This window comes from Vulpes lagopus, chromosome 5 (genome assembly GCF_018345385.1).
Source record: "Vulpes lagopus strain Blue_001 chromosome 5, ASM1834538v1, whole genome shotgun sequence".
In the NCBI taxonomy this organism is placed as follows: Eukaryota; Metazoa; Chordata; class Mammalia; order Carnivora; family Canidae; genus Vulpes; species Vulpes lagopus.
In genome coordinates this window covers 102,608,012-102,620,200 of record NC_054828.1, presented here as the reverse complement: position 1 = coordinate 102,620,200, position 12,189 = coordinate 102,608,012, and the positions used below count along the sequence as shown (strand labels likewise).

The following is a 12,189-nucleotide window of genomic DNA, read 5'->3' as shown; positions in this document are numbered from 1 at the left end:
TATAGCAAAAATCATTTCAAAAATGGAGTATTTACACTTAACATGTACACAGTGATTTGTAGTTTACAATGTGCTTTCACACACCTGAGCTCATTTTGTCCTTAAAATAAACTTATGAACCTAGTACTAGTCTTCATTTTATAGATAAAAACACTGAAACTCAAAATTAGGGCACTCAGCTTATTAGATGCAGAGCTGGAAAAAAAAAAAAAAAACCAACCCTGTACTTCTGATCACAATATATTCTAGCAAAAACAAATAAGCAAAAAAAAAAAAAAAGGGGGGGGGGTATCATGTCAGGTTAGTCACACAGATTGCAATCATCAGTGAACATGAATAAAACCTATGACTGCCTGTAAGAACAGTTTTACTTACCCAGCTTAAATGGTGTAACTATGAAATTATTAAATCTTAGAATGCTACACACAATAAATGGATTAACATGTAGGAGAAGAAAATTATATCAAGTAAAAATGAGAATCACCATTACTCCAATGTGTACTACTTCTAAAACAAACTATATGGGAACTCAACAAAAAAAAAAAAAAAAAAAAGGAAAATGCCCTTCTAACAGTGTATGATGCATAATAAATATCAGAGACTATAGTAAACTAGTAGATGTGCTAAGTATTTTCAAGAGTATTCAGCCTCCACACAACATGCACAGTATCACAGCAAAGGCTGAAATGCTAGTTAGATACATTCAAATTATGAGTGACGACACAGCACTCAGCAATTTCCTTCACAAAGCATTTGCAAATAAGATTATGAATTTCTCTGGAAAAAGTATTATATGATAGGAAAAGTACTCCCCCTAACCTATAATTCTAATACCAACACAGTCCTCATACGAAAGATGAATTTCTTTCTCTGCTACGTGAGAAAACTTCAGGAGAATTTTTATTCCACAGACTGCTTCTGTATTTGGCTTATTATTTCTCCTCTTTAAATACATTTTCAAAAGGACTTCATAATTCAGTACAAAAAGTCAACAGGATGAACTAAGAGGCAATGGCGTAGCATTCAGCACACCGAGAAAACACAGTTCTTTCTTGCAGTCTTAATATGCAGGAATTTCAGTTACCACAATTTAGTAAAATTATACCAGTCCCCCCATCACATGGTTCAAGTTTCAGTCAGCAGTATGTTAATATTCAGTGTATTAATACCTTATTCACTTAGTACATTAATTATAATTGCATGATGTGCAAATTTCACTGCTAACTCTCCACTCTACTCACAGATCACCAGGTGACTAACAGGTGCATGCCATGCCGAATGACTAATCACATCACTTCTTTCCAAGTCTGTGACTGGTCACTGAGCATCTGTTACTCAGTTCATGCACAGACAGCACTCGTGTGACATTTTAACAAAAACTGGTAACTGAAGGAGAATTAGCCAACAAAGATAAAAGTGCTTCAAAGAAATAAAAAGTGATAACCCATGGATAATGCTGACAAAAAAAAATCTGAATCTGACATACATTGATTTACAAAAGGAAACAGCTGACTGTGAGAGGGTGGACCCTGCTGCTGCTCAGGAGACTGGAGACGTACTGCCAGAGAGCTTGGTGAAGGTGAACTTACTGCTATCAATGAAGAAAGTAGTTGTGATTAAAAAAAAAAAAAAAAAAAAAAGATGGAAGATGCCCCAGAAGTGGCACCAGCAAATTTCATATCACAGAAATTTGAATACTGAGATATTTCATGCATTGAAAGTACAAAGGATAAAATGTTGGAAGTTGATACAAACTCAGAAAGGAATAGGACATTCACCAAGGCAGAGAAAAGATACTCACTCTGTGTCCTGAAGCTATGACAAGTGAAGTGCAAGCACTGGGCAATCTACTCAGTAAGTAGACTACTTGATAATTAATCTATGTAAGTTTTTTGGTAAACAAATGAAACACATTCATTCGCATTGGCTCTACTATTTTAAATAACAGCACGCTAGGTAAACATTAGTTTTAATCTTTTTTTCACTTCCTCATACATTTAAAACTGACAATAAGAGAATTTTTAATATTTCGAGAGAAATTTTTTAAACTCACAGAACAATGGTGATGATTACGATCACTTTGCAGGGTGTCTCAGCTTACAGGGTCATTTTTACAGTCCTGTACCACCATGTAAATTCAGGACTATTCAGGCCTATATGTTTTGAATTATAGCAGAAGAGTATAAACCGAAGTTTATAAAAAACACAAAATTAAGCAAAAAAAATAATTTTTCCCTATGATAAGGTCAATAATACTTCACGTTTCTTAAGTTTTGTTTTCAAACACTTTTACAGACCTTGAACAAAAGGACAGACAGTTGATTTAATTATGGCTGTGTAATGATAGCAAGCTAGAACAATGGTGAATTAATAGAAAGGTTCTGACTTAAGATGATAAGCGACCACCTTTCTGACCACTGAGAGCTATATCGGTCCCTGAGTATCATCAGTGAAATTTACATCATTTTAAGTAAAGCCAGTCAGGGTCAAGGCTATTCATGTCAGTTACAGACCCAATAACAAAATCCTGCCATGTCACATTTACTAAATTTATCTTAGGTGCCACAATTATTAGCTATATGAACAGAAGAGAAGCTTCATTTGATATCAATGCTTCCGTCATCATATTATTTTATTTTTCTCAACTACACTCGCTCATTTTTAAACCTTTCCATAGTAGATAATTAGGGTTTCAGTCACCAACAAAAATCAATCTTACACTTTCTACTAACCACTAATAATTCATGAGGTGCTGTACAAGGATTCTTTTTAAGAGGAAAATCGAACAGAAATTTTGAGTATATTCTAGCATCTGATTTAGGTGCTTCCCATTTGCATTCTCTCTTTTATAGTGATTTATTGGGCAACTTTATTTGAAATAACTACAATAATTTCACCAAGTGGATTAGATGATTGTGCCTTTGCCATTTTCAGCAAAGTCACCCTTAAGAAGTAAGAAAAATGCAGCACATGACTTTCCTAAGAGAGACCAAGTCAAAGAGTTAATTATTCCCTTATAAGATTTTTATTTAAACTAGACCCAGGACTTTAAAAAACTGCTTCTGAGATACACATAACCTACATACATTTATGTTAAATGTGCTAACTGGTAAAAACAGTTCCTACCTCGGGATCATCATCATCAAAATCATGGTAAGTGGAATGATCTGGATTATTCACTTTATCCAACAGTTCAATTGCCAAAGACCGTGTCAAAGGTTGTGTGACAAAAGGATGCTATAAAAATAACATAGTACAGAACACTCATTAGAAACCTAATTGGATGACATTTTATGTTTTGAAAAAAAGACATATTACAGGGCAAAAATAATACCTGTAGTAACTTCTCAGCAGTAGGTCTTTTTTTTGGATTTTTGGTAAGTGCCATTTTCACAAAATGATGAAAACTATTTGACCTAAGAAATTTTGAAAATCAGACTTTTAAATTTTAATTCTTTTTTACACTTGATTATAAAGTAAATAACACAAAAATACTTACCACTTCATTTTATCCTTTAGTTTAGGAGGCTGAAAATTACTTTTTGTCATTAGAAATAATGCTCTGAAAAATCAACAAAACATTAATAGCATTTTTAAGATTTCATATTTTAAACACATAATATAATTCTATTACTATTAATAATTCTATTACTGTTAATAAGATAGAACAAGACTAAAAATATTATTTGTCCATGATGTAATAAATTATTGGGCAGAGATGGGATTATCCTTCATTTAAGCATAGAATTCTTCAATTACAACACACTGACCTCATTGGGTGTAAGTCAAACATAGGCGGCTGAAGCTCAGCGAGTTCTATGGCAGTGATTCCCACTGCCCAGAGATCACAGAGCTGATTGTACCCCCCTTTCCTCTCAACAGCTGCAACTTCTGGAGCCATCCTGAAGGAAATATTGAGGGGGGGGGGAAACTTCTGTTTATTGTATTTTCTTTCATATTCCCACCAGAAGCACTTGGAACTACGACTATCTAAGCTGAGGCCTATTTAGGTCCTGATATCTGAAAAATAAGTATATAGTATTTCAAAGTTCTCTCCCAAGATCTTGACCTTGTAAAGACCCTCCCCCAAGACCCTACTGGTGATTCCTTGGTTACTTTGTTATACTTACTATAAAGATTTATAAAACTTTACAATATATAGCAACATAATCAAATTTGTCTACATCTGTATCTTCTGTACAATTTTGCAGAATTTTACAGAGAAATAACATCTTGTAATAAATGATCTGTAATTTTTAGCTCCACCTGCTTACACCAATCAACTGCATCTCGCCTGTTTTCATGTGACCAAAACTATTTACTGAGGTATCAGTAATCCTCATTTAGTACTTAACTTATATTTACTATAAAATTGATTGGTAGTTTTTCAGTTTTATTATAATGGTAGAAGTTACAAAAATGAGTGCTTGCTTTTTAAAACTGTATTTATTTAGAGGAAAGTGACTCAAACTTTGTTTTCTTTCTTTTAACTTTCCTACATAGTCTTATTCTAATTATATCTCTATAAATTTGTCTTTGATTTAAATGATTAATTTTCAAATATAAGAATTTTAAGTCCTAAACAACAGTTTTAAAAATAACCAACTCTTACATATCAAAAGAATTACTGAAATAAGTGGCTTTACAAATATACATTTGTCTTCCTAGTATGGTTTCAGGAAACTCAAGTAAGTCAGTGAAGTTAAACACACACATACACAACACAATCCTCTAACTTTCAAAATGCTTGTTCTTAAAATCTTTCTAAACTTAAAGTACTTCTAAAAATATTCAAATTACTGTAAGAAAAGTAATTTTACAGTATGTCAGTTATTACTAGATTCCAGCTTGCTGGTAGAAATGCACTTTCGGAGAATGAAAGTGCATAAAGCTAATATGCCTGGTTTGCCGTGAAAGGTGATGTCCTCCATTCCTCTATAAAAGTATGAGTGAAAGATTCCAGCTAGTGCACTTCTACTCCTGTCAGACTGTACGCTTACCACAGTCAATTGAGTTCATCTCTGAATTGGCTTATTCATTATACTACATAATTATATAATACAAATAATATTTAATTGTTACAAAGAACTCATTAGTTATGAAATTAAAAAGAGCAAGTTATTAAAATTAAAGTGAATGCTTTCAAAACCTTGTTAAAGACAAGTTTCTAAAGACAAAACCAAAAAACTGGCAAATTAGTTAAGAACATGACACCTGTAAAAGACTAGAAAGGCTGCAGGCTGTATAATTTCATTTGTATGACTTTCAGGGAAAAGGTAAAACTACAGAAACACAAATCAGATAGGGTATTGCCAGAGGCTAGCGATGAGAGGATAGAATTTACTAAAAGGGGACAAAAGAACACTTCCTTGGGTGCTGGAAACTTATCTTTTATATCGATTATGGTAGTATTTCTCACCACCACAGCATGCAAGTTTCTCAGTGGTGGGAAAACTGCATATCTAATAAGGCTGAATTTACACCTCATACGTCTGACTTTAAAAAAAAAAAAAAAAAAAAGGTCACATGCTTAGTCCAAGTTCTCACTGCACTTTAGAGAAACACAACCCGGGAAATATAGCTGTTGCACTGTGGGTATAGGTCATATTAAGATAGAACTCTAATTAGTGGGCCACTTAAAGAAAAGGCGTTGGTCCTATGGCAAAGAAAATAAAAGTACACTCACATGTGTACATATGTTTAAGGTACATATATATTAATTTTGAGATTTGCTATTCAATAGATGTTTTTTTATTAACTGAGTAACTGCCAACCTTAGTCACTTTGGATGAGAGATCCATTCTGTACTATATCCCTAAAGTTCATGTGGGAAAGACATATTAGAGAGATTAAGAGTGAGAATGTTCCCAAAATTTACTTTGCCTAATTCACAGTTTCAGATGCTCCCAATATAGTTCCTACTTTCTCACAAGAGGGGTAACATTAGTTTCTAATCTCTGAAGCTGGAGCTGGAGATCACTTATCATCAACATTTACTCAGTATGCGTAAAACCATGCTGGACCCCAGAGAATCAATGAGAGTTCCTTTATATAGAGGTTCCCAAAAGCCATTATTCATCTTTTTAAAGTCTTTTCCACTTAATGAAAATAAACATGATAAAATGTTCTTTGGCTGTGGAATCCACTCACAAGTGTACATGCCTAAATTGCTTAAGCTACTGATTATCTTCTTAATCTGTTTTAGTCCTAAAATTTTTGACCAGTCTATTTTTTTCAGTAAGTGCTGACTTCAATAATGATAAAAAAAAACCAAAAAGTTAAATTGTCAATTAAAATACAATTACCAATATGGTGTACCAATGAAAGACTTCCTTTTGGCAATTGTAGCTGTAATCTGTGCAGATACTCCAAAATCAGCTATTAAAAAATAAGAAACATTTAGAAAAGAAAGCAGAGGGAAAGTAAAATTATTTACAATCACATGAGAAGAAACTTTTAATAATTCTTTTCATTAAACTAATTTAACAGAAATGAGATCTTCTTAAATATCACACATTAAAATTTATCACTTTTCTGGGTTAGCATGAAAATATCACAAAGTAGTCAGTGTACATCACAGTCACAGAATCCCATATATCCTTGCATGAATCAAATGACAACAAAAGTCAAGATCAAATGATTTTGATGAGAAAGAAACAGCTGAGAAAATTTTAAGCTGCCAGACTTAATAATATTATAATTTCAAATTCCCAGAACCTGAAATTCAAGGAACATCACTGGAAGGGGCTGTAAGTAATAACATATTCTATTCACTTTCTGCTATATTCTTAATAACTGACATCAAACAAACTAATAAACTACTGGCAAATCTACCCTAGCCTGAAAAGACATCCAAACAGAATATTCTCACCTCAGCAATACATTTCTAATACCAACACTAATTACTACCAGGTAATTTGTTTTTATGTAGGATTTGTTGCTATTCTTTAAATATGTTGAGTTCTAAATATTTTCTAGTTTTTTAATGGTCATTTCTAAATCCTTATTGACCAAGATACATATTGGAGGTCTGTCCAGAAGGCACATAATACTAGCACAAAATATTAAACTGCTGATAGAAACTGTCTGCTAAGCCATCAATAGTTAGATAAATGCTTTTTTTCATCTTTAGAGGTGGTTCAGAAAAGTGTTATTATGTGTTAATGTTCAGATACATACTTTTCAATCTGATTAGTCCTACTGTAGGCTACGGTTCAAAATAGTTTTATTTGTGCTTTTATAAATGTGTTTTGAATTCTGATTTATCTTATAGTATGTAATTCAAAACAATTTTATTATTAAATTCTTCATTTAACACCTAACAGCCATGATTTTATTTACAAAAACTACTATACATGTTTCCAGTCTTTAACTTTCAAATTCAGTTATTCTTTAAGAGTTTTGAATTCTATTTCAGTCATAACCAAAAGTTACAAAATAAAAGGTACAGTTTGAAAAAAGCCACATCCAGCATTGATACTACAGTCTTATACAATTAATACTGTATTTTATTTTAAAAGCTGATGTAAAGGATGTAGGATTCTGGTCTAATTGATTTTTTAGCTTTTGTTTACCTTGTCTTTTGGTTACAAGGTAGTTCTGTACAAATTATTCTTACTAAAAGTCACATTCCTCAGGTTACAGTAAAGGAATTTTATCTTTACAACAAATCTGTCATATGTAAAGGGCAGATTATCCCCACTTAAGAGGAACCAGATACAGACAGGTTACCTATGCCCCACAATGAGATTTCCACCTAAAAATATAGAAATGCTGAGGGAAAAAGCCCAGTCCTAACAGAGGAAAATATATACAAACTTACTATGGTCTGTAATAAATTTGCACAAATGACAAAATTTTAATTTACTTACCCAATTTTACATGACCATTATCCGTTAACAGAATGTTAGCTCCCTTCAAAGTGAGAACATTTTAAAATAAGAATCATTTTTTCAGATAGCACATATAATAGATAAGATATATATATTTAAAATAATCACAAGTAGCAGCCTTAGAACTAGAAGTACTCAAAATTCAAAGTATCCTCAATTAAAGTGTTACATCATTATATTCACAGGAAAATTTGTCCACGTTTTAGGAAATCTATTATAAAATGTTCCACCTTGCAAAAGGCTGCTACTAACACAATATGAATGTTATTATAAAAATGATATATTAGTTTTCATCTAAATGTTATTTTCTTACTGATCCAACACTGTGACTGCACTAAAATGTGACCTTATATTGGCATTTTCAATTCCTTTTACTGTATTTTAAACTTATTTCCTGTTCAAAAGACCCCCAAACTTCCCTTTCTAGGAATTGATCATTAGTTGAAACAGTGCTGGTGTGGAAGATTCTATCTGGCTATTTACTATCTTAATGTGTCTGCCCACTGTTTAGGCCCATTCAGAACAGAAACAATTAGCCACTGGCCCACCCAATTAAAAATGTTATCTGTATGCACGACTGTGAGATAACAGAAAATACAGATTGGTTTCTACCCTCGGTTCCTGGCACAGCTCTCTGAAACCCCGATAATTTCCTAGGTGACAAGAGCACTGGGAGCATCTCTTGTTCTAATATATGGTCTCAGACCCTGGTTCCTGACACAGTGTTCTTGAAACATTTGTAATTTTGGGGTGATAGGAGAGTCTTCTGTTCTAACGAACCAACCCTGAGTGGGCTCCTGGATGAGGAATGGTCACTGGAAAGACCAAGTCATGATCATAAGCTTGGAATTCTCAGCCCTGCCCCACATTCTCTTGAGAAAGGAGAAGAGCTGAAAATGGGGTTAATGACTGATTATGCCAACATGAGGATGGGGTTTGGAGAGCCTCTAGGTTGGTGAACATGTAGAGGTCCTGGGAGAGGGACGTGTCTGAAGAGGGCATGGAAGCTCCACGCCACCTTCCCACACACCTTGCCCTATATATCTCTCCCATCTGGATGTTCATCTGTATCTTTTACCAAATCATTTAATAAACTGGTAATTGTAAATACCTGTTAAAGAGGTTCTGTGAGCCTCTTTAACAGATGGATTGAACCCAAGGAGAGGGTCTTTGGAACCTCTGATCCATATAGCCAGTTGCTCAGAAGCACAGCTGATAACATGGGCTTGCAACCTGTATTGGGCATGCGTGCGTGTGTGTGTGTGTGTGTGTGTGTGTGTGTGTGTGTGTGGTGGAGGGAAGGGACAGTCTTGTAGGAGTGAGCCCTTATCTGTGGGATCTGATGCTATTTCCTGGTAAATTGGGTCAGAATTGAGGTAAATGGGGTCAGAATTGAGTTACATGGTAGGACATTCAGTTGGTGTCACAGAGAGCTGCTTGCTGTGGGAGAAAACCTTCACACATTTGGTGACCACAAGTATCCAAAATGTTCTGCATAAGTAAAGATGACTCGCGAAAGAAGCACACAGTAGGGAAGAACTGGGTTTTTTCCCTACATAGAGAGGAAAAAACTCAGTTTTTTCCCATTACAATGCCCTAGTAGCATTTTAGGCACTTCTACATCCTGACCTGAGCCAAAGTAACCACTTCATCTTCAATAAGCTGAAAGTTGGAGGAGGTAGAAATACTGTCTCCCAAGGTGTATAGACTTTTCTTTCTCTTTTCTTTCTTTCTTTCTTTTTTTTTTTTTTTTTTTTTTTGCCTTTTCTGTAACTGAATGAGCAAGCAAAAGTAAACTGGCTCTTTAGTCAAAGGTGCCACCAATCATGTAATTGTAGCCTTACAGGAAAAATACTAGGAAACTCCTTCCCACCCAAAAAAGAGGAAGCTGTAAAAGAGGAAGCTATAACATAAGACTGTACTCCCTGATATTACTGCGGCAGTATGGAATAATGGGAGAAAGGAAAAAATGGAGGGACAAGAGACTACAGTACAGATACTTTTTTTTAGAGGGGGCACAAATGGAGAGAGAGAATCTTAAGAAGGCTCCATCTCAACCCTGAGATCATGACCTGGGCCAAAATCAAGAGTCAGATGCTTAACCAACTGATACAGCAGGGATTTTAACTTGATGTGGGCCCCTGCTATCTAGATGTCTGCCACAGTCCTCAGCTTGGTCTTTTCCTAGCTCCAGGTTAATTTTCCTAAATTACATCACATCATGTGCATCTGGCCTTTGATGCTCCCCTCCTTCCATCCTTCTGTTCCTCTCTTCCTGAGCAACCAAGTGATATCTTAAGCTGTAGGGTTATAGTAGTAAATAAGAGTAAGCTCCAGCTCTCATGAAGTTTACACTGAATAGGAGAGAAAGAAAATCTAAAAATGAATACACACATACACACACAAATGAATGGATCAACAGATGATTCAAAGCCAGGAAGAGATAAGTACTCTAAGACAAGTAAAGCAGGAAGGGAAGGGCTCTCTAAGGCAGTGATATCTGAGCAGAGATCCAGATGAAGTGAGGGTGCATGAGCCATGCCAAATCTGGGAGAAAAACATTCGGGAAAGAGGGCACACCAAATACAAAGCCTTGGTGCCAGAATGAGTTCAACATATTCCAAAAACATCAAGTTTAGTGTGGCTGGAACAAAACGAGTAAAATGGAGAGGAGTGTGAGATGAGGTCAGAGAAAAAAGCAGGGGTCAGATCATGTATAACCTTATAGGCCATGGTAAAAATCTGGATTTTACACTGAGTATGGTAAGAAGCCAAGGTGGTTTGGTAAGAAGCCAAGAAGTGGTTTATAAACAGAAGAGTGATGAACTCTGATTTAAAAAGATCATTCTGGTTGCCAGGTGGAGAAGTGACTGTAGAAACACTCAAGTACAGAGCAGTTAGAAGGCTGCTACAGAAGTGCAGATGAGATAGAATAAACTGATGGCTTAGATCAGGGTAGAAATAGTGGCTATGGGCAGAACTTTCCCAGTTGGGCTCAGATTCTGAAGTTTTGCACACAACTCCTCGTGTAATGGGAGCACAAAACACCACCTGGCCAAACCCATCTCCTGTTACTCTCATAAGTTCTCTTCTCTTCAGTAATACAGTACAACTTTTCTATTCCCTAAATTGACCCCACACTTTCTGACCTATCTTTGCTGACATTGTGCCCTCTGCTTGGAAGGCACTCCAACCTCCATTTTTGATAAATATTGATCAGTCTTTCCAGATTATCTACTTGCAGGTGACATAGTACCTTTCTTGACTTACTCATGTTATGATCTTTTCTTCCTTTGAGCTCCCAAAGCTCTTTGCTTATGTCTTTTAAGCAGCTTGTAAAAAAAAAATACTTAAAGGGGGATACCTGGGTGACTCAGTGGTTGAGCGTCTGCCTTTGCTCAGGGCATGATCCTGGGGTCCTGGGATAGAGTCCCACATCAGGCTCTCCATATGGAGCCTGTTTCTCCCTCTGCCTGTGTCTCTGCCTCTCTGTGTCTCTCATGAAAAAATAAACAGAATCTTAAAAAAAAAAAAACTTCAAGGTATCTCAGCAGGTGACCTGACAATCCACCGAAATTTCATACAAAATATGAAGGCATGTGCATAAAGACATTTTCTGAAAAGAGAGTTCATGGCTTTCATCAGAGACTCAAAAGAGCAATAGGATACTCTCGCCCACCCACAAAAAAGGTAAAAACCTTTATGCTAAAGAAAATTTCAGAAAACAAAACGGGGAGAGAAGCAGGAGAAAAGATAGGTAAAAGAAAAATAAATGAAAGAAGAAAATAACTAAGTTGGGAAAATGGCAGTATCTTCAGAAATAACTGCAGGAGTCCCATCACAGCACCTAGTTTTTTACCACAGAGCTAACTAACCCCAGCACATCCAGTGTACCTGCTCTCCTCTGTCAGTTAAATCAAAGACCATCAGAAAATATTACAGTTGAATTTATCTATTTTGAAACATTATTAATGATAGCTCCTTAAGATTGCCAAAGTTTATTTTTCATATTAAAGCATAAAATGTTTTAAAAACCCTAACTTGATGGAAGCTAAAGATCTAATCTGCTTTTTACAAGTAAGTAACTACAGATAAGCTAATACGGGTTACTGCAATACTAACCCACAGAGTATACTTTAAAAGGGTGAATTTTATGGTATGTGAACTGTATTTCAATAAAGCTGCTTTAGAAAAGTAATAAAACTCTTAAAAGTATCACTCAATTTTATTATAGTAACATATTTTAGGTAAGAAATTTCATCAAATAGATTAAGACAATATTGCTTAACAGTTTGAT

General features: G+C 35.0%; 1 protein-coding gene across 5 annotated transcripts in view; it reads right to left on the bottom strand.

Moving 5' to 3' along the window:
* The window catches only part of MAP4K3 (mitogen-activated protein kinase kinase kinase kinase 3), a 185,161-nt gene that overhangs the window by 61,660 nt on the left and 111,312 nt on the right, over nt 1-12,189 (bottom strand). For all 5 annotated transcript variants that reach the window (XR_005987929.1, XM_041756085.1, XM_041756087.1 and 2 more), the window contains exons 7-12: nt 7,872-7,914; nt 6,306-6,378; nt 3,771-3,902; nt 3,500-3,562; nt 3,335-3,416; nt 3,127-3,237 (exon numbers count right to left, since the gene is read on the bottom strand). Coding sequence is in view for 4 of the 5 variants with exons in the window: in XM_041756085.1 (XP_041612019.1) it covers nt 3,127-3,237; nt 3,335-3,416; nt 3,500-3,562; nt 3,771-3,902; nt 6,306-6,378; nt 7,872-7,914 (504 nt within the window). In the remaining variant the exon portion in view is untranslated. The remainder of the gene's footprint in view (nt 1-3,126; nt 3,238-3,334; nt 3,417-3,499; nt 3,563-3,770; nt 3,903-6,305; nt 6,379-7,871; nt 7,915-12,189) is intronic.